This window comes from Mytilus californianus, unplaced genomic scaffold (genome assembly GCF_021869535.1).
Source record: "Mytilus californianus isolate M0D057914Y unplaced genomic scaffold, xbMytCali1.0.p SCAF_1, whole genome shotgun sequence".
NCBI classification, from domain to species: Eukaryota; Metazoa; Mollusca; class Bivalvia; order Mytilida; family Mytilidae; genus Mytilus; species Mytilus californianus.
In genome coordinates this window covers 80434361-80461973 of record NW_026262581.1, presented here as the reverse complement: position 1 = coordinate 80461973, position 27613 = coordinate 80434361, and the positions used below count along the sequence as shown (strand labels likewise).

General features: G+C 32.9%; 2 protein-coding genes and 1 long non-coding RNA gene across 3 annotated transcripts; 1 reads left to right on the top strand and 2 right to left on the bottom strand.

Annotated features, from left to right (window-relative positions):
• The first annotated feature begins 1202 nt into the window (after positions 1 to 1202).
• Positions 1203 to 16215, top strand: LOC127738061 (DBH-like monooxygenase protein 1). Its single transcript, XM_052249140.1, has 11 exons — positions 1203 to 1526; positions 5601 to 5747; positions 7258 to 7434; positions 8611 to 8694; positions 10235 to 10411; positions 11468 to 11570; positions 12018 to 12184; positions 13357 to 13539; positions 14669 to 14728; positions 15012 to 15248; positions 16055 to 16215. Exons 1-11 carry the CDS (start codon positions 1203 to 1205, stop codon positions 16124 to 16126), a joined length of 1731 nt encoding a protein of 576 aa, XP_052105100.1. The 3' UTR covers positions 16127 to 16215.
• A 1975-nt stretch (positions 16216 to 18190) lies between these two features.
• LOC127708909 (uncharacterized) lies at positions 18191 to 19424 on the bottom strand. The gene is made up of 2 exons (XR_007985433.1): positions 19282 to 19424; positions 18191 to 18947 (listed from the first exon to the last, which is right to left on the bottom strand). It is a non-coding gene; the product is annotated as an uncharacterized LOC127708909 (long non-coding RNA).
• A 4214-nt stretch (positions 19425 to 23638) lies between these two features.
• LOC127738049 (toll-like receptor 4) lies at positions 23639 to 27096 on the bottom strand. Its single transcript, XM_052249133.1, has one exon. It carries the CDS (start codon positions 27094 to 27096, stop codon positions 24589 to 24591), a length of 2508 nt encoding a protein of 835 aa, XP_052105093.1. The 3' UTR covers positions 23639 to 24588.
• Between the last annotated feature and the right edge of the window lie 517 nt (positions 27097 to 27613).

Here is a 27613-nt window from a genome sequence, read left to right as displayed (position 1 = left end):
GGAATATGAACTATAAAACCTTACAATTATGAAATTTTATTCATATCAACTGCATTCTTTAGTATAACCTGCTGGTAAAATACTTACTATTATCAGGTCCGCTCGGTGACCAAAAATTTGATAAACAGAAAAATATTAAAGTTTCAGGGCATTATTTAAGACATTATTATGACCCCATTTTTTCTTTGCCTACTTGGATTCAGCATAAAAAAGATCTACACATGTGAACATAAAAAAAATATCTCAGGGGATCTTAAGGGGGTGAGCCACCTTACTGTTATTGCCACGTGTTGATATAATAGTACTTACACTTTAAAATATAAAATTTGAATGCACAAACTATAAAATAAAAATTACCCCTCCCCATAAAAAAAAATACATGTAGGGTGCTATCAATTTATTCCTTAATGTACCATTTCCAGTTCCTGGCTGCTATCTGCAATATTCCACTTTCTGGCAGGAAATTCATATTTTAATTTCTACTTATTTTTCCTAAACGTAACTCGGTTGATTTTGAAATATTGCTACTTTAATTTTTAGGCATAGTTGACTCGTTATATTCTGATATACCATCATGACAAAAACAAATGCGCGTTCCTGATGAAGGTAAATCCTGAAAAGCGCCTCGGCCACACGAAATCTTTATACATGTAGTGTCGTTTTCTTTCTTTTTTTAAAATTTTTTAAATACAGTTTACCATTATATCTCCTTTTGGTGTTAGTTTGTCAAGTGTTATCTGATAGATGATCTCACACGTAAATATGTCTTCTATATTTCTATTATATATCAATGATCTAATTTTGTGGATGTAGCAACAGTGTTATGTTCCTATCTTTTTAACCTATATTAGGCTAATGGGACATATGAATCATGTTGTACTAATCTTTTAATAAAACATGCATCGTTATAAAGATGTTTAATTAAGGAATTGTTCTAATTATATAATAAAACAATATATGTACATTTATATAACATATTGCAGATCCGCATTGTAATGAATTAATAACTATAACGTATAACAGTCATAAGCAGGTGAACAAGTAAGGTATATGTTTAAGAGTACTCGTGATATGCAGAAATTGTTTGTTTACTTACTACAAATTGTCACATGGGATTGACGGTATGAGGTTATCAAGAGAGTTGTGAAATTCTCATCGATGTATAAATAAAAAAAAATTGTGATTTAATCTCAAAACTAGAGATGCATTTGTTGACTATATTTTTGACGTTTGTGCTTGGGTTGCACTATAGCAATGGGCGCACTGTTGCTCCAATAGATCCAACACAAAGGCCTTTAGTGCCTTCACATACAAAACCCGCTCCAACAGCAGCATTCCAACATGAATTTCAGTTGGACTCTGACGGAAACTTTTGGCTATTTTGGAATGTCAGCGGTACCAATATTACGTTTGAAACTCATGTCAGAACCAGGGGATATGTTGGATTTGGGCTTTCGCCGAATGGTAAAATGTTTCCATCGGATGTCGTTGTTGGATGGGTAAAAGACGGAACAGCAGTTTTAAAAGCAAGTATATTATATAAAAAGGTAGAACAAAGTGAAGAGACGATTTCCTCTGATATTTTTTCGCGCCAGGCCAATTTTCAAATTCCTCCAATCTCTTTAATGTCTATTTAAATTCACTGTTGATACAAATGTACGTACATCTTAAGGTTATAACACATTTTGCGAATTTCTGAACCAATTAAAAACTTAAAGATGATTCAAAACAGCAATTTTGGAAGGTTTTGGCAAATTAAGAGTAATCGCAAAGGGATTATCCAAAAATTTGATTTGGTGGGAAGGAAATCTAGGTTTATCTATCGGATACAAATTAATATGTGCTGGTTTTGTGCTTTGATGCGTACATTTGAAAATATATTTAATGTCTATCAATTAGATTCTTTAACATTCAAATGCATGGCTTCAGCGACTGTCAGTGCCGACGCTGTGAGTACATAAATTCAATGAAAATTGGCCTTTCCTCATTTCCTTGTGTTTTGGTTAACTCACAGGGTCAAAACAGAAAATAGAAAGTTTGACAAGACCACTTTTTGACATCCTGATTTCTTAAATCTAAAATCATTACAAATCATGCCTCAGATGTTCATAAGACATTTAACTATCAATCATCAGACTGAATATTTATATTTTTGAACTTTGTCTTACATATGTGCATAAGGGCCTTAACCTTCTTGCAGTTTGTGTAAATTAGCATTGTTTTGAGATTTTGACAGGTTTTATGGACTTCCCCTCTATTGAATTTACCTTTGAGTTCAGTATGTTTGTAAAAATCTTTTATAAATAAAGATATTTTACTACAGGTTGTATTTGACAAAGATTACAAACGTGTGTAAAATATCTGTTTGGGTTAAGTCTCGCTTCAAATGTATTTTGATCATAAACTATGCCCATCACAGTTCAAAAATGTCAATTTCAACATATTTATGACGTCATATCTAGGACAAAAGTTCCCTTTCCGCACTAAAGTGTTTAAAATACAATTCTTAATAACATTTGTATAGATATTTAGAGACGATTTCCAGTAAATGAAAGAATAAGGTTGCTATTTACCATATAACTTCAAAATCCGTGCATTTAATTGGTTCTTGAAATCTGAATTATAAGAATAAGAAGATGTGGTATGAATGCCAATGAGATAAATCTCCACAAGAGACCAAATGACACAGAAATTAACAACTATTGGCCACCGTACTTTTTTACTTTTTACTGTCTACTGACTGGACATATCACTTTTTACTTGTATGTGTTATGTAAAATTATTACAGCGATTTGTATTTTGGGTTTATGGATCATCGTATGTTTATAACAGTTATGTTTTATACACAGATTATAACATAATGTTGACCAATTTTCTACATTTTTATCTATTATGTCTGTTTGTTTTGCTCACATATTGTTGTCAATATTATGGAATTAATAATATATGCGACTGTCATACAAGTGTGAGGTTTAGCTAGCTATAAAAGCACCATTTTCTACATAAGGAAAAATATTAATGCCTGTACCAAGTTAGGAATTTGACAGTTGTTTTCCATTCCTTCGATGTGTTTGATCTTTTGATTTTGCCATTTTATAAAGGACTTTCCGTTCTGAATTTTCCTTGGAGTTCGATATTTTTGTTATTTTACTTTTTATTAGCTGTGTGTCTTCAAGTCGATCAACAACGTTGCATATATCCATGAATTCATCACAGATAGCCAAGTTTGTTGTCTTGTTATAATTAATTTGTACCGTCGCTATATTTTTATAGTTGCTAAGGATTATTACTCTCGCTTTATGAGACCTCATCAAATCCTGTCGTCAGTGCGAATTCAGAAGACGGGTAAAATTAAGTTGCACATTCTTTATTAAAGTAAAAGTCAACAAAACAATAATATTTTACCTTAACACATGACATGGCTCAAATCTCCTTGTTCTTGCTGTTCGGTTAACTAGGATAATGCACAGGGCAGGTGTGCATTAACTTCCAAGTTAACCGCACAGCAGGATCAATTTCAATTCTACTAAGAAAATCGAGATGCATACGAAAAGGAGTACATCGAGACGACTATATCAATAAAATACCTAAGCTGCAAGAAAACATGTTTTAATAATTTTAATTATTGGACTTTAAACGTACTATTCATCATAAAAAAAAAACATTATTACCAGAATTTTCCTTTTTTTCCAACAAATATAAATAATAAAAAAATGTTCAATCACACGAAATTGTTACTTCATATACATATTAAACACGCAGTTTTGAAATGAACCATGCACTCTTCCTCCTGGTGATACATCCGAGGCAACACAATACTCATTTTCCTTCGATTTTTGCGTTATTTCGTTATTTTCCTTCATTTCAACATTTTCTTTATCATTCGACGAAACGGTGGCCGAAGCGGTTTTAGTTTTCTTTACTGTAGACGGATTTCATACATTTGAAACATCCTTAAGCATGGAATCACAAGGAAGTTTATACATTCTAGCAGCCTTTTCACTTCTGTGACCAGTGCGGTCCATAATCAATAATTTTGTTCGTCAACTCCTGCTTGATATAACCGTCCTTTCTCACAAATTCTTTTCATTAAGCTACCAAGCTTATTTACACCAAGAACCTGGCCAAATTTTACTGGTTCATCGTTGCTTGTAGCAACTGGTATTCGATAAAAAGGACCACTTTTGCCAGTGTCATCTAGATACTTTCTGTAATAACTGGCAATATTTCTGTCCGCATTGCCAACATAATGCTTTATAGCTTTTGGTGCAATTGACCGGTGACGCAGTCTTCCATTCCTTTCTTCAGCAGTAAGGGTTTTCATCTGTGCATCAAGAATTTTTCTGAATCTTAAAAATCTATCATTAGTATCATTCAGAAAGTTCATATTGTTCACATCAACAGACCTCATGTATCTCAATAAATAACAAAATAACAAATATAAAGTTTTGGGGGGATATTTTTCTCCGTTTTTTTTCCTTACCCCAATCACAAATCTTCCTTAATTGTTGTTAATATCGTCAACTTCAAAATATTGCAATTTCCGGAATAACATGGTCAAAAGATTTGGTAGTTTTATTGATCCGCCATTCCTCAAAAGTAGAAATCGCCCATTTTGTTGATTTTGTCGTGTTTTTGCTTTCCACGCCTCTAATTAACTTGTCGATTTCCCTGTCGTTTACGTCCACAAATCGGCTACTGACATTGTTGTTCTCGTTCTGAAAAACACAAAGAAATTTGCTATCAAAATCGGGCAAAATTTTTTTAATTGACCTATTTAATTATCAAGGACCCGCAGTTATTCTAAAGGGAACGGGAAAAAACGAAAACAAACGTGGAAAAAGGTTCAAGAGTTTATAATCCTTTTATTTGACAAAATAATCTGATTTAATTTAAGCCCTTTTGTGTGTGTGTGTGTGTGTGGAAAAAAAGAGAGGGAATTTTTTTTTCTTGGAGGGGAGGGGGTAGTATATTGCCATTTTTCTTATCTTACCTTTTCATTGAAAATGGCAAACTTTTGATCCTGTTTCAGTGGTTCTGTATGCTCGAGTTCGTCTTCTGTATGCACAGTGAGCCAGAAACCAAGATCATATTAGAATCGCAAACACATCTCCATGTGCAAAAGACTCATTTATTTGGTCAAATTCTTGGAAGAAATCATCAAGGTTGACGTTGCTGATCGGTATGTCAGTGTCTATTAGGTCAACGACCGGTGAAAGAGAAATGTCGTCCGTATTGTCCAGTTGAAATTCTGTTACAATATTATTACGTGCGTCCATGTCGATCAAATCCGCGCAACAGATTTTTTTTCGCGGGAAGTACTGATGATTATGTCATGTGTTAAAACAGTTATTGACCAATTATATCGGTGTATGTTGATTCAACCTGCGCAGCTCGTGTGACCTTTTGACCCGAACTCCTACGTCGTTCCGGCCAAGGAGGTCACACTCGCCGTGCAGGTTAAATCAGCATAACCGAAATGATTGTTCAGTAACTCTAACTAAATGAAAAAGTCCGTTTTCTATTGTTTTTGACTTACAATCTATCCAAGAAATATACATAGTGTAAATTACATAATTACAATTATATTTTATTTTAAGGACTGCCACACTACGGGACATTTTACTCCCGAAGTTGATACCAGTCAGGATTGGCACTTGATTAATGGCTTTGAGAACGACTTTGGCACTGTCCTAACATTTTCCAGAAAGTTGGATACATGTGATGACAACGACACAATGATAACTGTAAGTGTTGGTCAATAATCTTCAGTAAGTCTTAAAATGATACACGTATTTAATATTAGATTTTGTATAGATACACTGCATTGGTAGGTATATACACGTTATACCTGTTGTCGATATATGCAAGGTGTATCCCCTCAACCCTCCATTTTCCACAACCTACTTTCGCTAAGATATTTCGATCTTGCGCGATATTTATCACAAAAAACGTGTAATCATTTGAGCTTATTATGTTAGCATGTGCTACGTTTGTATACGACTGAACGGATGAAGAGACAAATCTTGTCAATATACGCGGGTCACCTGGGTCATATGCATAAATGTACACCCACATTTATATACACGCAGTTAGAGAGCAACCATTTAACTTCAAGGGGAGTTATGCTTTTTGCCTGAGTCAGAATTTTTTTTCGTGCGATCAATTTTATTTAGTTTTTCAACGCTATCAATCAACTTATTTTTTCAATATCTAACATTATAAGGTATGGGGAAAATCTGGATGCAGATTTTTTTTTGTCATCTGCTTGACCACAAATTTTTTTCCCATCAAATTGGGGTTCAGAATATTTTTTTAGAAAGTTAAATGGTCGTTCCCTTAAGTGACAACTGTTTCAAATCGAAAGTACGTGACTAATATTGAATGTTGAAGGGAACAAAGCTTCCGTTGTGCTACAAGGGGTAGTTGTTGGGTAGTTATCGGGTAAAGATACTTTTATGACAATCGGTCAACCAATCTGATGCTGCTTGGAGTCTATGCACATATCTATATGTCTAAAATATTTTATTCGACAACTCACGAACAACTAAGACAAAATATATTGGGAAAATCCCCTAGTTTAGTTCTTCTCGCATTGTACCGAGTGGTGAATCTCTTAGACTGTTCGGCTGATCAAAATCTCTATTGGCAGGCGGGAGGCTTAGTTCTACGTTTGTTTCAGGAAAATATAGAAAATATTCTTGAGAATCACTGAAGCAATTGAAAACGCATATGATTGAACGGTTCCTCAAGATATACTTACAGTGTGTAGTACTTTTAAATACAAAAAAATATGGCCGACCTCATGTATATTTACAAGTGGTAAAAAAATATTTAAATACGCTCAACAAATTGTAACAAAATTGATAAAAAGATTTCTTGTGTTGTTACTTTGATGCAGTTAAAGTAATCATTTATTTATATATATGAGCCTATGGTAAAAACATGTTTGTAGAATGAAATTCGTAGTAATTGCTTCACTAGTTGACATTACTTGTTGTAAACAGTTTTTTTTTGCGTTGGACTTCTTGATTGTCATATATTTCGAATTGGGGATATATCTCAACATATTACATCTAATGGCTTCCAGCTAATATATATATCTTGGTTACATTGTACAAAGAGTACAAAGAAATGGTATTTCAAATTAGGTATTAGCAAAAAAATTCAAATCATCAGCCTTTGTGAACGCCATTTTAAAACATTATTAGTTAATTGAATTATATTTCATCGATTACTTTACGTTTTTGTTTTCAGGACGACACTGTGAAAGCTATATATTCCTATCATCCTGACGATCCGGATTCCATTCAAGGAATGCAATGGCATGGAGTAAAACGTCGTGGAGCGCAAAGTTTGATGTTGTTGTCATCTACTAAATCTGATGTTAACATTCCAGCTAATAATGTACACATAGATCTGGTATCACCTCATGTAGGTTTATATAAGCAATGTGTTTAAAGCAGAAAAATCGAGCCGTGGTTGATACGTTAAATGAAGGGACATGTATATTATTCATATTTATTTGTAAGGTTTTGAAAATAGATGTAATGAGAGGAATGTTTCACTACTAGCTATAGAAAAAATATGGTAGTACTGAATTTTTAAAAAATTTTTGCCGTAATTATTTATCATGAATAAACCATAAGGCGGTTTCTTACGGAACAGCTATTCCAACAAGAGTTTTAGTTTTCAATAACATTAGTACATGTATGACCAGTCGCTACTGCGTTTCATTTATCTTTCAAATCAAAATGTAAACTCTCATAATACCTATACATTGTATATCTTTAACCTTCTGTCATACCAAACTTAACATTGTAAAATGTGAAAAATACATGTACTGTTAAGAGTTGTAAACAAAGAGGTAAGAATATAAAATCAAGCTGCATATTCACACATGTACAGTATACCTTTAAACAACTATTCCTTTCGCATTTCGGGCAACAACAGACTTTTTTCAAATAATTTCAAACAAATCCTATCATTAAAGTTTTCAATTCATTTATTATATATTCATGATGAGCAACCTGTTTTATGTTTTTTTTTTATTCCACTTTGAATTTTCATTATCATTATCTCCATTATAATGTGATTTAATATTTTATTCTTTCTATAATAGTAAAAGGTAAATGAAACATATATGATGATTTTGCAATAGGCGAAAAACCATGTTTCACGTTTTAAATTATCTCCCTTATACCAGATTTAAAAAAAAATATAAAACACATGTTCCATCGACAATTACAAATGTATACTAGAAGAACAATAAAATTATAAGTTCTTAAACGTTGTGTCAAATTCATGTAAGACTATCTTCTAATGTGTGTGCGGGGGAGAGGGGGAGGCTAAAGAAAAAATCTTAGTGTTTTTAACATGTTATGAACATGTATAACCACATAGAAACAAACCGTCTACCAGCTTTTTCAACAACCCAATGGTCGCATTAACTAATCAAAGACTATGTCGTGAATCACTTCACATTACTCATGATTCATTTCTACTGACAAGTACGATATTTACCTTATATGTATGACTTATTTTTAATTGAAGTTACTTCTCTGTTTGTTTGTTATTTTTATCATTTTATTGAATATGTCTTTTCTTCAGTTTTCAGTACCTTCGGTTGATACACGTTACCAATGTACTATACACAAAATACCAACCCTATCGAAGAAACATCATATGATCAGAGTGAGTAATGTCTTTATTTCATATTCTAATCTATAAGTGAATCAAATAAAAAAGGATAGTATGTCCTTATTATCTACAACGATTCAGGTTATTATGTTGTGTGGTTTCAGAGGAGTTGCGATGAAAACTGTTGTAGTAGTATATTTAAGCTGAAATTTTAAGTTCAAAGGGGCATTACTCCTAGAAAAGTCAACTGATAATAATTTTTTTGGGAATATGCACATCTAGATATCATGTCCTTATTATCTACAAAGTTTCAGGAAATTCTGTTGTGTGGTTTCAGAGGAGTTGCGATGACAAACTTTTGCATTAGTATACTTATGCAAAAATTCTAAGTTCAAAAGGGCATAACTCCTAGAAAAAAAATTGAATCACAATTTCCTGTCGATATGCACGTCTACATTGTATGTCCTTATTATCTACAAAGTTTCATGAAATTCTGTTGTGTGGTTTCAGATGAGTTTCGATGAAAAGAACAGGACTGACGGACTGTAGTATATTGAGGCCAATAAGTTCAAAGGCCATAACTCCTAGAAAAAAAATTGAATCATAATTTCATGTCGATATACACATCTACATAGTATGTCCTTATTATCTACAAAGTTGCATGAAATTCTGTTGTGTAGTTTCAGAGGAGTTGCGATGACAAACTGTTGCAGTAGTATATTGAGGTCAATAAGTGCAAAGGGGCATAACTCATAGAAAAAAAATGAATCATAATTTCCTGTCGATATGCCAACTACATAGTATGTCCTTATTATCTATAAAGTTTCATGAAATTCTGTTGTGTGGTTTCAGTGGAGTTGCGATGACAAGAACAGGACTGGCGGACTGACGGACGGACGGACGGACAGACGGACGGGTCAAAAACATTATACCCGACGCAAAAATTGCGTGGGGTATAATAACAGGTAACAAAGTGGGTTTACTTTTATTTTATATTTAACTTATTTTTCATCACTGATGCAGAAATGTATTGGCCTAATCAGTACGTCGTACTTATGAAGTCCAGAGCATATTAAAGTGCTTAAAAAACAGGCTGCGAAAATAATAATATATAACAACGGAGTTATCCGTGAAGTTTAGAACATAGTTTAAGTACATTGCAAAAATTGATATATACGAACGGAGTCATCTGTGAGATAAAACACCATTATGTAATATCATATCATAATTATAATGACCATGAGTTAGTACTTTTATATCTTTAGAAAATATGATGATAAATATGCATTCAAAACAGTATCTTGCAAGTATATATACGACAGACATTGTAATGAACTTCTTTAACGTTAGGCATATGAAGAAAAACAACTTTTCTGTGGCTTAACACTTATGTTCCTCGTCCCCTTCCCCGTGACCCAGTCGTCAGTCTGCATTGAAACAACATAAGCCTTGATAGGAGAACGTCTTCCTTAAAATAGTTAAATAAACATATTGTGTTCAATGAAACTAACTTAAGTTCAATAGTTGTGTAAATCAATACCTATTCTTTTTGACTAAATTGTTGGAAAATATTTAAATAATTGTATTATTTTAGTATGAACCAGTAATACAGAAAGAAAACATCGATTATGTCCACCATATTGTTGTTACAACATGTCCTGAAGTAACCGAGGCAGATGTTGGAACTTCCTTTGAGTGTTACTCAAGGGGTACACCGAGACGTTTCCAAACATGCAGTGAAGTAGTTGTGGCTTGGGCTGTAGGCGGAGTGGTAAGTTTACTACAGTTTTGTACATTAGGTTGGCTGACCTGTTCTTATCTTAAATGACTCTCAAAGTTGACTTGGGTATAGAAAGGGGCCATCTAGACTCCTCCCGGCCAGCAGTAAAAGAGAGGCGAAAGATACCAAAGGGATATTCAAACTCATAAGTCGAAAACAAACCGACAATGTCATGACAAAAACAAAAGGACCAAAAAAACAAACAACAGTACACAGAACATAACATAAAAAACTGAAGACTAAACAACACGAACCGCACCAAAAACCGGGGTCGATCTCAGATGCTCCGAAACCCGTGATGGCGTCCATAAAAGTTTCAAAGGAATGATTTCAACTTTACCACTTGAAACTCTTGGTTTGATAGCTTCCTTGTAAGCAGCAACCCTCTATCAGTAAGACCCTAACTAAGCGGTAATCCAAATGGTTGTTTGTGATGTATAAATACGCAGCTTCAGCCTGTCGGAATGGGATGTTCAATCCGATGTCCTATGTTGAGAGAGTGCTCGCTGACCATTAAAGGTCCATAATAATAACTCTCCGAGTTGTCTTCTTGTAAGATACAATTGCAATCAAATATACTTTTTTCAAATGGCAGTCCATATTTCCGGCCTTTCATCCCGGTTAACTCACTATGCAGCACTTGCATATGATTTATGCTTCATTTGTTCTCCTACTGAATATATAACTAAAGAATTAACTTAAACTAAACAACTTCTGATCGACCTCTCCTAATGGTACATTTTTAGTACAATCGTAATCATTCGTGTTACGGCATGAAAACTAGATTTACACATACTCAATCAAATTTATTTTGTATATAGTTTATCCTTGTAGTTCAAGCACAACGCATGAAAAGTGCCAACCAAGTGCAAGTTGCGATCTTATTTTTTTCTATATTCTATCATTCCACTTTCAAAAAAGAGGTTTGTTTTGTGTGTCGGTCAGGGCCAGGTTTAAAAAAATAAATGTTAACCAAAGTAAACTTGCAAAAACCTAGTATCAGGAGTATTTCTTTACTTCTTTAATAGTTTTTTCTTCTATTACCAGGCTTTTAATATGCCAGAGCACGTTGGATTTGCTTTTGGAGAGGCAAACAGTCCAAAATATTTGAGAATAGAAATGCATTATAACAATCCTACCATCAAAACTGGTAAGCAATGAAAGAAATGTATGTATTTTTCATTCAAAGAGAATGGAATTCTACTTATGTTCACAGATATGAAACATTTTTTTTTAATTTGTAAATGGTGAATTTGGTAGATGACAAATCTACAATACACATAAAGAGTAGTGACATTACTAGTATGTACAAGTATGTACAAGCTCTCGAAATCCCCCAATACAAATACGGTAAACCATTTTAACATTGTAAACTAGTAAGTTCCTGCTTTGATCAAATCTGTCATTGAAATAACAAAAACGAATTCAAACAGAAAATTTAAAATGCATATCAATTCATACGACGAGCAAAATCAACATGGAAATGCTTACAAAAATTAAGTACCTACATTCGTTATTTGACTAAATATTACTAACCTGGCCTTAGTGATATGTTTGCATTTGTTACAAAATTTTATTAATTGGGATTAAATTTTAGATATTGTCGACAGCTCAGGCATCAGATTAATTCTTACCCCTGACACTCGCCAGTTTGATGCAGCCGGGATGAGTGTTGGAGTCAATGTTGATCCAAATCATTTTATACCACCATACCAGAAAGCTTTTTTGTCAACGGGATATTGTAGTCCAGAGTGTACTGAGAAGGTACGTTTTCAAATGTTGTTTTTTTTTCTAGAAAGAGATACTTTTAAATCTAAAAACAAAATCAGTCCCATGGATAGTTTCAATGGACAAATGGATGGCAACTGTACAGAATTTTGTGACTGTTGCTAAAGAGAGGCGAAAGATACCAAAGGGATATTCAAACTCATAAGTCGAAAACAAACCGACAATGTCATGGCGAAAAACGACGAAAAGGCTAACAACAGTATACAAAACACAACATAGAAAACTATAAACTGAGCAACACGAACCCCACCAAAAACCGGGGGGGTGTCAGATGTTCTCAGATGCTCCGGTACGATAAACAGATCCTGTTCCACATGTGGCACTCGCCTTGTTGCTCGAGTAAGTAAAAACTCGGTGTTTGTTAGTATGTTTCTTGTCATGGTATTGTCCGTCTTTCCTCGATTGATGTTCATTTAATCACCTCATGGTACCTTCTTATTTTTCTGTTGTTGCAACAGACCCTTGAAGTGTGTTTTTGTTTTTAGAGGGTGTCGGTCGGTGCCAAGTCTAGAAACTACTTTGCGGTATAACAGAATTGCACTGGATGCTAATAAAACAAAAATCAATTATCGACTTTGAATCATGCTACATACTTTAAACTATTAAAAGTAGATCTAGTTACAACAAAACTTTGAGCAGAATAAAACAAAATTAACAAAAAAAAAAACTGGAGACTGGCTTGAACATCTTGCCTTGAAAAAATAAGCAGTTTTTACAGTATATACCCATGAAACACCATTCCGTTACCTTGAGCAGATACACAAAACACGAAAAGCGAACAATGATAGTATGTTAGTGTATTGAAAACGTACTGTCCGATATTATTGAACCTTGAATCCTTTTTATATAAAAATAAGAAGATGTGGTATGATTGCTAATGAGACAACTATCCACCAAAGGTAAAATGAAGTAGATGTAAGCAATTATAGGCAACCGTATTGCCTTCAACAATGAGAAAAACCCATACCGTATAGTCGGCTATAAAAGGCCCCGACATGAAAAATATGAAATAATTCAATTGAGAAAACTAACGGCCTAATTTATAACAAAACAATTAACAAAAAACAAATATGACAGACATGAACCAACGACAACCACTGAACTACAGGCACATAAAGAATTATGTTTTATTAAATTATGTATTTCAGGGTTTACCAGAAACTGGAATTAAGATTTTTGGCCTCTTGCAACACGCTCATTTATTGGGTGCTGGAATTAAAACGAGGCATGTAAGAAACGGAACTGAACTGTCTCCCATAGCTGAGGATGATCACTATGATTTTAACTACCAAGATATCCGGGTTTTAAAGGAAGAACGGGAGGTCAAACGAGTATGTTGAACTTTTTTTTTTGCTTTTTGAAACAATATACCAAATTTGGAAAATGAGTGACAGACCTGTTTGCTTGATTTTTGTTTTTTTTTGTTTTTTTCTGTTTTTTTTTATAAATCAATAAAGCTTTTGAAGAAGTCATTGTGTATGTAAAGACGTGTCTGTAAAGTTTACATAGATATACGTACAGAAAGATGCATATTTGAGTTGTATCTTTTACAAAATAATACAACGATATTTTTTAATGCATTTGTAAGGGAAATGACCTTAGTTTTTCAAAATAGTTAGTACACGTTAAATTTCTGTAGCGAACAACCGTTCAAAACAAATTTTCTATTAGTGTAATTGATCTCATTTTGAAAGATTCCCATACATGTAATTTATGTGTATAAAGTTTTTCGGTTTATCTTTGAAATCCATTAATTACGGGAGACAACATAGTTCCTAATTAAGCATTTTAGGTTACTTGACAAACCTACACAATCACGATAAATTGGTTTATCCCGCTATTACGACGGTTTTACTAGTTTCTTTCCGATCAAAGAAACTTAACTCGAAATTTTCATGAATTTACTTCACAATTTTCTACATGGATTAAACGCAGCCTGCGAAGAGGGTCCAAAATTAACTGTGACGTAATTTAAAACAGACTTTTAGCATTAGCGTAGAAATTCGCTCAACTAAGAAGGAGGAAATATATTTAAGAACAGTACGCACAACAAAAAAAAACCCATAAAAGACGTAAAAAAAATGTATTTAAGAAAACTTTAGGATTTATCACATTTAAGATCTTTACATCAAACAATTTTTTACAAGTAATCTATATAGCTAAATGCTCGATATATATAGAAAGTGGTGTGTGTATTACTTCTCGAGATGTATACATTTTATTTAACAATTAAAGGGAGATATAAACTATACAACAACGAGACAGGACTCTAACAATTCAGAAAAAAAAACTCTAGATTCACCATAGTAATGGTATAGCTGAAAAATAGACAAAAGAGTTCAACCATTACCCATACTGCTTATTCATACCAAAGTCGTTGAATTTATCATTTCTCTGGTCGTTCCTTTACATTTCGTAAGAACATTATCGTAAATTAAAAATGTACCTTTTTTTTATCAGGGTGACAGCTTTATTGTTGAATGTACTTACGACTCATCGAGAAGAAACAAACCAACAATAGTAAGTTCTATATCACTTTATCTTTTTTTTCTGTCCTCTTTCTCCATTTAAAATTTAGAAATTAGTAAGAAACTAAGGTTTCAACTCCCTCAGGCAAAGTTGACGCATCGCTTCGGAGATTTATAAAGTGTTGTTTTAAATTTTCTGTATGAAATTTTAAATCATATTTGGGATCATACACAAAGAACAGTTTTCATTTCGAGGATGATTTAGAACGTGAATGAAATGTGTCTTCCATCATTATATTTTATTATAATCATATTATAAATATTTTTTATTGTAGGGAGGTCTATCAACACAAGAAGAGATGTGTGTTTCCTTTTTATACTACTATCCACGGACATCAATGTCTTTGTGTTTGGGTTTACCAGTGTATGACCAAATATCCAAAGATCCATCCAAGGCAGTGGCACAATTTAACGGTTGGAATTGGAGAGATGATAATGTTCAGCACATGTTTCAAGACTTGGTGAATAACTCAACATATAGGCTTATTTGTAATGGACCCGAAATGCTCAAGGTAAGTTGTCATTAAAAAAAACAGTCTGTCACAAACAGTCTGACACAAAACGTGAGGAATAAAATATGTATAATAATAGTCTGATTCACTTCACCATGATCGAATGTATTTGCCTAATATGAGTTACAATTCAAAGCAGTTCAAAGAATTGCCACGGAAGATTCATGGTAACGCACTGGCTGCAATCGCTCTGCCTGGGTATACCAAAGATTTTATATATATTTTTACTGTATCTCCGGCGAGCATGTCGCATTTCAATCATTAATGGAAAAAAGAATGGTCTACTTTTAGTCTATTTGATGTATCCGGGTACTATATGGTGACATCATTTTCAGCGGACTATCACCTTGAGCTAGCACGTTAAAATGTAGTTCAGCGTGTAGATTCAGTATCACTTTATCTTGTTTAAGTCGTGAATATTTTGGCAATATACATTCTATATCAGATGGTTACTTTCATTTTATGAATAACATTTATCTTTGGGCATTTATAGTTTACTGTAAGGTTTCGCTCATTATTGAAGGCCGTACAGTACTGTAGTTGTTTTTTAGTTGATCAAGCCATACTTTATAGCATGTTCAAAACTATGTTGACATTAGTAGTACTTAGTTGATAACCGCTACCTATACCCCAAAGTTGATTTGAAGCACCATGTTCTCATTTTTTTTATCATTGGCACTCGAAACAAAATATATTTTATAAACATTCGTACATGCACAATTTTACCACCTTGTATATCATGCAATCTTTGGTGTATAACTTTACAGCGATATTTCATAAATATTTATAACTATTTCGTATTGTAGATTCATCGCCACTTCTCTATTGTTCCTAAACCAGATGTTCCTTTCCAGAAACCACAACGACATTGTTCATAACTCTGTCTTACTGATATATAACCTTCGACGATGGCATAATTTCATCACATCATAATACATGTTTATAAATAACTGTCAAAATAATCTCATGTGTGTAATGTTCTTAAAAAAGAGTGAATATGAATAAAAGAAGAATGATACTAATGTGGGTGTAATTCAATAGCAGCTCAACGTCAAAAATAATCAAAAAGACATCTAGGGTCCACTCCAAATTAAATACTTGTTCTTCGGACTTGTATGTACAAAAATTGGACCGAGCTTTTTATTTATTTCCATTTAGCGAAAAAACGTAATATCTTAGATATGACATACGACAAGTAATGACGATGTTCCCGACTTGGAACTGACGCGTGAAGATGTACATGTGGTTGGGTTGACATATAGCTTTTTTATTTAGATCTCAACCCAGTACAGGAAAAACGCTTCACTCTAAAAGAAAAGTATAATATATAATAAAAACACAACAAATAAACAATTACACCGTATTTAAGAATGCTCGCAAAGTACTGAACCTGCTTTTAAGAAATTAAGCCGTACTACTCTTAATATCCGTTGTAATTCATAGAAGATTTTATACAGCATGTAATATAGATCTTGTGTAATGTGTAATAAAAGAAATATTGAAGCAAGTCAACATGTCCAAAATCGTTAGTTATATCCTGATAGTAGTTATAACTCTTTTTGCGTATTTGGCAGGAACCCTTGTAGAAGATATAGTAACTGTAAACAGCAAAAATGATCAGCATAGATAAGATCTACACTTACGTCAAATGATCGAAAACGTCAGTCGAGTCTTTATGGGAGTTGTTGCCCTTAAACTATGATTTTTTACCAATTTCAGTGTTTTTCCTAATATCTTAAAAACAAAAGTAGATAGTCTGAAAATGTGAATAGAAAAATAATCAGCAAAACACATGGGCTGTAAATAAGTCAAATGATTGAAATCGTCAATCAACTCCTGCCCGGATAAATCAAAATTTTAACATTTTTATGAGAAAAAAAATCATGGATCATAGACAAAAAAGTATGCCCAGTAAAATGATCAGCAATAGTTTTTTTTTTAGCCCGTACAGATTCAACTCAACCCAAGTATTGCATCAATTTTATGAGGAAAAAATGCCAGGTTTGCAACTGTAGGCTCCTCCGAGCCTCTATTTAATTTTCTATTTCTTGTTTTTATTTTGAACTAAAGTGCTCAGAAAGGGCCAGTATTTCCTGTTCCACTCGTTATACCCGTCATGGCAAGTAAATATTTTGTGATAAGTCGCATTTGGTGTTGTCACTATCGAGGAAACGATGATGGAAATGTGGCTACGGCAATTTGAGTATGTCCGTGGTCATCAGTGATACAGATATTCCATAACGGTCATTCAAGTCATAATGGCTTTCGTAAAACCTTCGAACTGGCTTCAAATTAACTTTTAGTTCAATAGCTTTCTTGTATGAAACACCTCTGTCAAGGAAATCTTTATTAGAAACGCAAGCAGTTTCCAATCGACCACCAACGATTTCTCATATATAACCATGTCCAATAATTTCCTACATTAATCCACTAATGTGGTTTGAGATTAAACTTTTCAATGAGCAACGAGATAAAAGAAAAGCGTAACGGAACATCCCATAGACATAATTCGTAACATCATATACTAGTATATACCCGGCCACTTTCTTAACAAAATGTAAAAATAAAAGCTGGGCTTTGTAAAAACAATACAACAATTATAAGAAGGCTGAGTCACAATATTATATAGGACTTAGACTTCAACTTGAACTGCCCTCATGTACATGTATATAAGTATCTGCTTTGTATTGTATTGTGTTTTTTTTCTTTCTTTCTTTGTAACTGGCGAGTTCTGATTTTTTGGATTCTCCTCACCTTTTAAGGATTTTCAAATATAAAGAAGAGTCGCTTAACAATGTTAGTTTTTGTACTGCTATTTATAGAAAATGCAAACTGAAGAAATTAGGTTCTTTTCGCAATAAATAGAATTTCTTTGCAGAAAAAAATCGACTTAGTTCTAAAAACATGTCTCACACTGCAAAGGAAATTTCAATAAGAAAAAATAAAATACAAAAATATTTTAATAAATAAGAATAAATACGTATAACAGGAGATATGCGGTACTTGTCAATGAGACAGCACCCAACGACAAAAAAAATTACAACATAGTACAGTTTGTTACAAATTTCTTTTACTCGTCACATTTTTGAATTTTTCGATTGATTTCTGGAAGGTTGTCTTCTGCGGGTCTCTTTCTGTCAGATGGCGGCAGCGGCAGACGTTTGCTGTCATCCATAGAACTTAACATATTTACTCTAGCATTATCGTTAGAGTTTCTTTCTTTATTTTGATACGTTTCAATTTCTATTTTTAGTTTCACATTTTCTTCTTTGAGTGCATCATTGCTTTGTTCTTCTCCAGGTTTTTGGTTATCGTCGTATTGCCATATGTCTTTTTCATGCGAGAAACAAAGATAACCTTCTGTACTGAATATCACGTTGCATTTTTTCTCCATTGGATGGAAACGACATAATTCTCTATCCATTCCTTCGCAAAATATAGTCACATACACGGCGTCGCTATCAGCAACAGGGTAAAATGGCGTATAACATTTAGACTTGATTTTGGTGTACCCCATTGTTTTTGCTGTCTCCCAGATAACTTCTTTGTTCAATCCGAAATTGATTCCATTTCCAAGAATTCCAACCCCTCCTTGGACACCAAGATTTGACGTGAATTTTCTATCTCCCTGGACCATTACATAAATATCTTCATTGTAATCATTTGCAACAATGACTTTCACAACCATAGTGAATTTTTCTAAAACAAAAATAAATTCCTGATGACAATGTTGCTATTGTACAGAGTTGTTGTTTCTCACATTTTACATATTTATTATTATTATTATTATTTATCTTTTTTATTATTATTATTATTATTATTATTATTATTATTATTATTAGATGATAAACTTTTCCTAAACAGACTAATGAGATTGTACATGTATACTATGTAAACATGATATAAATTAAATGGTGCATTTTCACTAGAAATGTGTTTGCAATGTTACAGATTTATCATTTAAATCTCAAATATTGAGAATATAAATTTAAAGTTGTTATAACGTCATTTAAAAAGAAAACGTATTTCTTACCTGTATTTGAATAAACAAAATCAAGATATGTTAGATGCTTGTGTTCTTTACGTGTTTCAGTTCTTTATATGCCATATTGAGTTCCGGTTGCCCACAATATGATCCACCAATACATTCAAAATGCTTACAGCTTTTACATATTTTACCTATAAATATACCTGTTTCTCGTGAAATGAAATTTGATAAAATTCTCATAATCATCCTTTGATTTAAAATTTCCAGTTGAATTACAAATCGTAGGAGTACATATATGTATATAATAATTTTCGATCATGTATGTTCAATCTTTTTAAAATTTAATTTTAAGTTTTTTTTAAATGTTTCGTTTCAATGGGTAACCAATCTGGGTTAATATTTGTAAGACAATCACAATTTATGTAGAAATGAGCAAGTACCGTATTTCATGCTCTAAATTGTCTCGAATCGAGACAAGCTGTGGATAAAGGAGAAGGTACATTTTGTACAAATTGACAGAAAAATTAACAAATAAGATTGGATGATACCATTACAATATAAAAATAAGCAGATGTGGTATGAATGCCAATGAGACAACTTTCCACCAAAGTTCAAATGAAGTCGATGTAAGCAATTATAGGCAACCGTACGACCTTCAACAATGAGAAAACCCCATACCGTGTAGTCAGCTATTAAAGGTCCGACATGAAAAATATGAAACAATTCAATTGAGAAAACTAACGACCTAATTCATAACAAAATATGACAGACATGAACCAATGACAACCACTGAACTACAGGCTCCTGCCTTGGGACAGGCACATAAAGAATGTGACGGGGTTAAACATGTTTGTGAGCGCTCAACCCTCTCCCTAACCTGGGACAGTGATGTTACAGTACAACATAAGAACAAACTATACAAATCAGTTGAAAAGGGCTTAACTCATCATATCGATACAAAGCAGAAAAAACATCTAACAAAAAACACAAACCGGACGTGGCAGTGTATTTATACATCCTTCACAACAAAAAAGACACAAAGTACAGATCTGAGAGTACTCGCAGTTACTGACGGCTAGTTCAAAGCCAATAACATCTAATAAAAAATCATGTATCTAAGACCTTTTCTTGACATTTTACCCGAATCGTTTTAGCTTGCTTGTTACAAAGGCATAAATCTTCCATATCTGGCGACTACTAAAGCTGAACTTCCAGATATTTCACTCTTGTGTTATAGATTGGGTGAATAGGCTTTTTCCCTGTGTACATGCTCGATATGTTATCACTTTTTTAATATACAAATGTAGATCATTATGTTTAAAAATAAATTACGTATTTTAATTAGTTTAACAGTATTTATGTAATGTCAAATCGGAGATCCGTACTGTTATTTTGTCATTTCAACGGGTCATCAGCTTCGAAAAAAGAATTAACATGTGATTGTTGTTTTTCCAACATGAATAAAAGCCGAATATTGAAATAATAATTCGCTTTAGCAGCCATTTTGTTTCAATTTCGTAGAAAATATGCTCAAAAACATCACGGATAAATTATTTTATATTCTTGCAAGACAATGATTCGACCTCATTTCGGTCCGTTTAATTTGACCTTAGTCAGAGATTGGTGTTCAACATGTGCATCTACAATGGAAAGAATGAAAAATTTGAAAACATTAAAACATGGGTAACGCTAGGAAGTACTGGTGAAACGATGATTTACATATTGTTTTAATCTAATATGATATGAAATCAAACAGTTTTAGAAAAATCTTTATCATACTATTGCACGTGCTTGCTTGTCTATCTATACTTATATTTATGTTTATATCGGCGGTTAATTGACCATCGGCAGTCTTCGGATGTCATCTCGATTGTTGATAATGATTTCTAGTCCTAAAATACGAAGGAAATGCTGACACTGTATTACGATTGTATGCCTTGATTATTGTTACCAATAAAACTTTTTTTATTTCTGGTAAATATTTTAGTATTTTATAAATCAATTTAAAGAGTTTGTGTAAATTCATTGGTAATGAAAGTGGCAGCTAATGCCCCTTTTAAACACCTAAAATACTTAATTCTTGTATTTACTGCTTCCAATTTATAAATACTTTATTGGAATACAAAAATGATTCTAAGAAGAAGTTCAAATGTTGTTTAAAGTTTGATCATCGTTAATAAAGTTACTTTTAAGTTAGATTTTCGTTTCTTAATTTCACACTGAGTGGTATCATACCGGATATTGAATTCACCATTAAAAGAAACAAGAAATATGAAGTATTTTAAAATTGCCACTTTTATTATTAGATTTGAAATTTGTTTTCTTCAAGAAAGAACCTTCAAGAAAGATTGATTGATTGTTGGTTGCTTTAAGTCCAGTGGCAAATATTTCATGCATGTCCAGAACGATTCAAGAAAGAATAAGGTATCATATCGATATAAAATAAAAATAAAAAACACAATTATGATGATACGCATTACTTAACACATAAAGTAATAAAATCCAGCTTAATTAGTCACATGCCGAATTATTAACTAAGTACGATTTAATTTTGGGGTTTTCTATCACACAACAGCATAAAATATTAAATAACAATAAAAAGGCACATTCCAAATGACGAACCCAACAACTGATATAAACAAAACAAAAACTAAAAAAGAACAACTGTATATCTATAGGAGAATTTCCGTTAAAAAATTCTCTCAATTAAATATCAATAAAAGTAGATATTATGATAAACGTCAATGAGACAGCAATCTAACGACACAAAAAAGTCATCTAGAGGTCAAGACAATTATTTACTTATGGATTACTATAATCGACTTTAAACTTGTCTTTTCGATTTTATCCAAACATTCTACACACACATATATTTTTCAGTTGATTATTATATTTTACTAACTTTGAATCTGTTTATTGGCTTTTATACATGTATGCATCAGTGTTAGAGTGAACGAGCGAGTAATCATCGGAATGTTTTTAGGACTCTGTCCGGAGAAGCGACTTAAGTATCTTTCATTTATCCAACATTCATGTACACGTACGTAATCACTATATTTACATTTGAAAAATGTTTTATATTTGAGTTTGTGTGTTTAACTTAAGATTTTGATGGTAAGGCAGGGGCGGATCCAGCCATTTTTAAAAAGGGGGGGGGGGGGGGGGTTAACCAAGGATAAAAGGGGGGGGTGGGGGGGGTGGGGTTGTTCCAGCCATATGTCCCCATTTAAAAGCATTGATCGTCAAAAAAGGGGGTCCAACCCCCGAAACACCCCCACCCCCCGTCCCCCTTGATCCGCCACTGTAAGGAATAAAGAAATGGAGCAAAAGGTGCACACACTAAATAAGTAAGGTAAAACACTAACACATAAAAACACAAAACAATCTGAAGCTAAAAGACAAACATTGTTTGTTCAATATTCGACCTACACAAATGTAATAAAAATTATGTCAAAAGGACGAAATAATGATCTGCCTAACGGGAGACAATTCAAATTTGGAATGTGTTATAAATACTGACCTATTTCGGCAATTTACTTATACATGATGCATATTCATGAATGAGTTATGTAAATAAGTGTAAACATGTCATGTGAATTACAACAACATTCATGTATAATCCAAACAAAAACAACAACAATCTTTTCAAACTGAAGCTATGAGCAGCTGAAAAGATACCTTTTCATCTTTGCATTTTTATCTAATATAAATAATGTTAATATGGAATGATCCTTTAAATGTGCCACAAAAATAGCAATACTTTTTTTGTGTGTAGTTTATTGATATTTGATTGATACTTCTTTTTATGGACTGTAAGATCCATAGGGTATATCACCTGCGTGGAAGCAATTTTAGTGTTCGTATTGTTTAAAAAATAATTTGCAATAAAAACCAACAAGGAATACGTTTGAAAATTATGCATTGTCTCTGTAATACATAGTTCTAATTGCTTACTTTGGTTCGCTCTACATAGATGTTCAGTCTGTACTTTTTGGTTATTTCAACTCTAGGCTTTTCTGATTCCCAAATATTTGTGCCTAAGTAAGGTAATGATCTCTTAAGATACAATATTTCCCCAACATGTGTTACCGTTTAAGGTAGTAATTACATTTGTTCAACCTTCAAGGTGAAAACACAGAAAGTCGACTTCATTAACAAAAGACACGAATCTATAAGGAAAGTTTAAACAGTTGACCTGATTAAAATTTGGAAATTAAATTTTCCTTATTTTGCATGATAGTGAATAATGACGTCATACATTTGCAAACCATATCTAATTTCAGCTGTAAATCTGACAGAAAATGATGTAACTTACTTTTTTTATAATGAATTTCTTTTTAATTTGCACATGAACATAATAGTAAGTTATGCACATTTTATTTAATATAATATATAGGCAGAAGATATACAACATATTAGATATACACAGATAAAATAGTTTGATACATTGCAGGATTTGATTGCAAGACAAAGGCTGCTTGGATAGAGAATACATATTTTTAATTTATATAACATATGGTGTCTATTGTTTATCTTTGTTGTTATGACAATAAAAGAGAACAAAATAACTTCCTGCTTTAAAACAATGTTATTTTTTAATGATACACATTGCATCTTCACAAATGTTACAGAAGGCTTTAAAGGAGAGGCGGCCGATACAAAAGAGATAGTCAAACGCATAAGTCGAAAACAATCTGACAATACCATGACGAACTTTTCAATTTTGTAAACCAATTTAATATTTGTCCTTACTGTCCTCCTTCGCTAATTTCTAACAAAATATGATTAACAAATGTTTGAGGACGTTAATGGGATAGCAAGCAACCTACACAAGGCAAGGTATTAAGTGCCAATCTGCCTAAGAATCAGGCAGCGGCGAAAACATGACAAACAAAAAGCCACTCAAGTTGACATTAATCTCTCTTCAGAATGTATAATGGTGCACAAATATAACATTCGTTTACTTTTCCTGTTCTGGTAATTCAAGATAGAATTTGGTTGACATGCACTAGAAATTAACAATTAAGGGAGCTAACTCCATAACTTTCTATCATTCTACCAAAAAATTATCTAAAACGAAAAACGACGAAAATACAAACAACAGTCTACAAAACACAACATAAAAAACTAAAGACTGAGCAACACGCGCGTACGGACCCCATCAAAAAACGGGGGTGATTTCATGTGCTTAAATCTTCAAGAAAATCTAATTTTATATTTACTAAATTAATGATTTACCATGCATTTGACATGAAATCTTTACATAGCAATCAAGGAGAGTATAACTCTGAATAGAACATTTTTTATCATTAGTTTTGGTGCTTCTTCCTCATCAAAAATTCCATTTAGTAGTTAATCAGACAATACTTTCTTCAAATTCTCCCAGAACAGAGTTTCGCCATATTCATCATTCGGAAACTCTACGTACGACTGTGATTGTACGAGTTCTAATAAAACCAGAGGTAGAGACTTGGCGGGAATTTGTTCAAGGAAAATTAAATATACAGTGTTCTCTCCGTCTCGAGAGTAAATACTCTCCATTCGCGCCATATTGAATTCAAACATGCACCAATATGAATTTAAAAAATGATTAGTGATTATGCAAACTGTCTTACGACTTCTGTGTATGGCATCAGTAATGTTGGCAGCAATTTCATTTCCAACAAGGAAATCACGCTTATGGAGACACACTCGAAGTTCTGCTCCTTCTTCAATGTTGGTTAGAAATGTTTCATGTACAAAATGCTGATCTTCTTCGGCATAGGAAACAAAGGCATCATAGTCGTAGGAAAGATCTAGTAAATTCGGCCCTCTCTTGAATTTAAATTTTGTCATGAAATACATGTATCTCAGCTTCCATCGATATCTGTATATAAGGCCACTTATTACAATGATAATAAAAAGAACTACTAAAGACACAGTAGCCATTATCAAACCAAGATACGTCGAACATTCTTTCTCAAGCATTTTTAAAAGCGCGTTTCGGTCTTTGAGTGTAGTTTTTGTTTGGTTATTGAGAAGACAGGAATACGATTTTAAGTTTTTAAGACGAATCTTAGTTGACGCTATCCATTTGATAAAATTTATATTGTTGCATGTGCATTGAATTGGATTCCCGCTTAGGTCTATGGTAAGATTGCCGCTTCTCTCTGCCGCTTTGTCAAGTTCGTCAGTTTCATCAGTATCCAGAAACATTATAGCATTGTTTGAAATGTCTATAACAGAGAGATTTACCATATGCTCAATTTGGAAGTGTACTCTTTCAATCAAATTACTTGCTAAATGAATATTCCGTATGTTGACCTGCGATCCAAAGAGTAATCGGGGTATGACCGAAATTTTGTTTTCCGATAAATCAATGGTTTCTAAATGTACTAAATGATTGAATATTTCACCTCCTTTGTCTTTTGGCAAAACAAATCCTAATAGATTATTTTGAAGCTTTAATGTCTTAATATTTGGGGTTCCTGAGAAGAATACTGTAGAAATATTCGAACAAAAATTGTTTGATAAATCAAGAGAATTTAAGTGTTTTAAATTTACCAAAGGACCTTTCAATGAATAAAATATGTTCGAAGAAAAATCTACTTTTTCAAGTTTATTATTACTGAAATTAAGTTTTGGAATCTCAAATTGTAATTTACAACTGGTGTAATATAATTCTTTAAGATTTTTAGGGAGATTAATGGTTTTGAAGTAATCGAGCTTCAAAGGGGATGCGAGTTTCGTGATTCCTGAGACTGGAGTTCCTTGATCTGACACGCATTTATTAAAGGTTTTGTCAATTTCCATTGAATTTTCTCCAGATATACACCACCCAGTGTCTTCCTCTCTAGGATCATGTGACCAGCTAAGAAATGAAGCATTTATAACTTTTGTAGAGAGTTTTTGTAATTCAAAAATGTAAGCTCCATAAGATAGCCAGTTTTCACCAATGGAAATGTTTTCTATAGTGTTTGGTAAATAACTGATTGCTCCGAATTCAACCAGCTGAATACGGTTACTGTCAGCATAAATCTCTCTTATTTTAGTTTCATTAAGAGGTTTCATCTGATTTTTCATGAGCATCTGATTCATAGAAAATGTAAGAACTATCTTCTGAAATTTAAAAACTCGTATTGATGTATGCGGTAAATCGTGTGTGACATTTTCAACTCCTGCTAGTCCAAGTCTTGTGTTATAAGATATGTCCAAATACTGCAAATATTTCATTTGTAAAAACGTCCCTTTCATAATACTGCGCAAGTCATTGTTGGACACATCTAAATAAAGCAAACTCGTAAGAGCACTAAAGGTATGCTTGTTCATTGCTTTTGGCTTACACGACGAAGGTCCAGATAAGTCTAAATAAGCTAGATTTTTAAGTGATGCTGATTGCGAGTAGAAAGTCATTCCGTTAATAAAGGTCGCATTCAAAACCTGCAGTGATCGAATTGAAGATATATCAGGAAATAATGTAAAAGAATTCCTTTTTAAAGATAGATGTCGTAATTTTTTAAGATATTTAAAACAGCTTTTTGGTAGTGTTACATTATTTTTTCCAAGCTTATTGCTTTTTAAATTTAAGCGCAGTAAGTTTACCAGTCCCTTAAATGAACCGGATCTCAAATTTGTAAGACTATTGTGTGATAAATCTAAAACTTCTAGAGCTTCATGCGATGAGAAGATTCCATTCGGGATATCCTGTATTTGATTTTTCGCTAGAATAAGCGTTTTGAAAGATTTTCCAAAGTTCGGAATTCTTGTCAGATTTTTCCCGGTGCAGTCAACCGTGAAAGTTTTGGAGCGGAAACTGCATTTGGCTTTTTTGTTTATGGTGCTGATTTCGAAATAATCTTGATGACAAGTACAAAATAACATAAACAAAGCATGTACTACAATAACAACTAGTTACATAATGTCATTCTGAAAAAGTGGAAAAAGCGAAGTTAAAATAAGTCCGATCCTAAATAAAGAATACACAAAAAAAATAGTTCGGAAACGTATAAAAGCGGGTCTGGATGGGGTGTTTTTTATTCTTAATTTGTTTGGCCTTTTTTTTTCCTCTCGATTCTTTTTATGTTTTGGTCTGTATTCTGTTAACCCCATCCAGACCCTCATAAAAGAGATGACACTACTTGAATATCATTTGATATTCATTAACTTTAGTACATTTTAATTTTGAATATATAATTAATAATTAATAAGTTACTATAGCTTTGCGAGGCATTATCGAAAGCACATGTAGGTACATTGTCAACGTTACTGTTTGTCGAGAAGAAAATTGATCATCTTTTTAGACCGAAATATTCTATCTTCGAAAAATTACGCTCTTACATACATATGTAAACTGAATATGAAAACATAAATCGTTTCGATTATTGTGAAGAGACTTAAA

Excerpts from the sequence above, each read along its gene's own strand:
- LOC127738061 (XM_052249140.1), top strand. The coding sequence starts at position 1,203 with ATGCATTTGTTGACTATATTTTTGACGTTTGTGCTTGGGTTGCACTAT. Across the intron at positions 13,540-14,668 it reads AAGAACGGGAGGTCAAACGA|GGTGACAGCTTTATTGTTGA; the intron begins GTATGTTGAACT and ends TTTTTTTATCAG. Across the intron at positions 15,249-16,054 it reads ATGGACCCGAAATGCTCAAG|ATTCATCGCCACTTCTCTAT; the intron begins GTAAGTTGTCAT and ends TTCGTATTGTAG.
- LOC127738049 (XM_052249133.1), bottom strand. The coding sequence starts at position 27,096 with ATGTTATTTTGTACTTGTCATCAAGATTATTTCGAAATCAGCACCATA.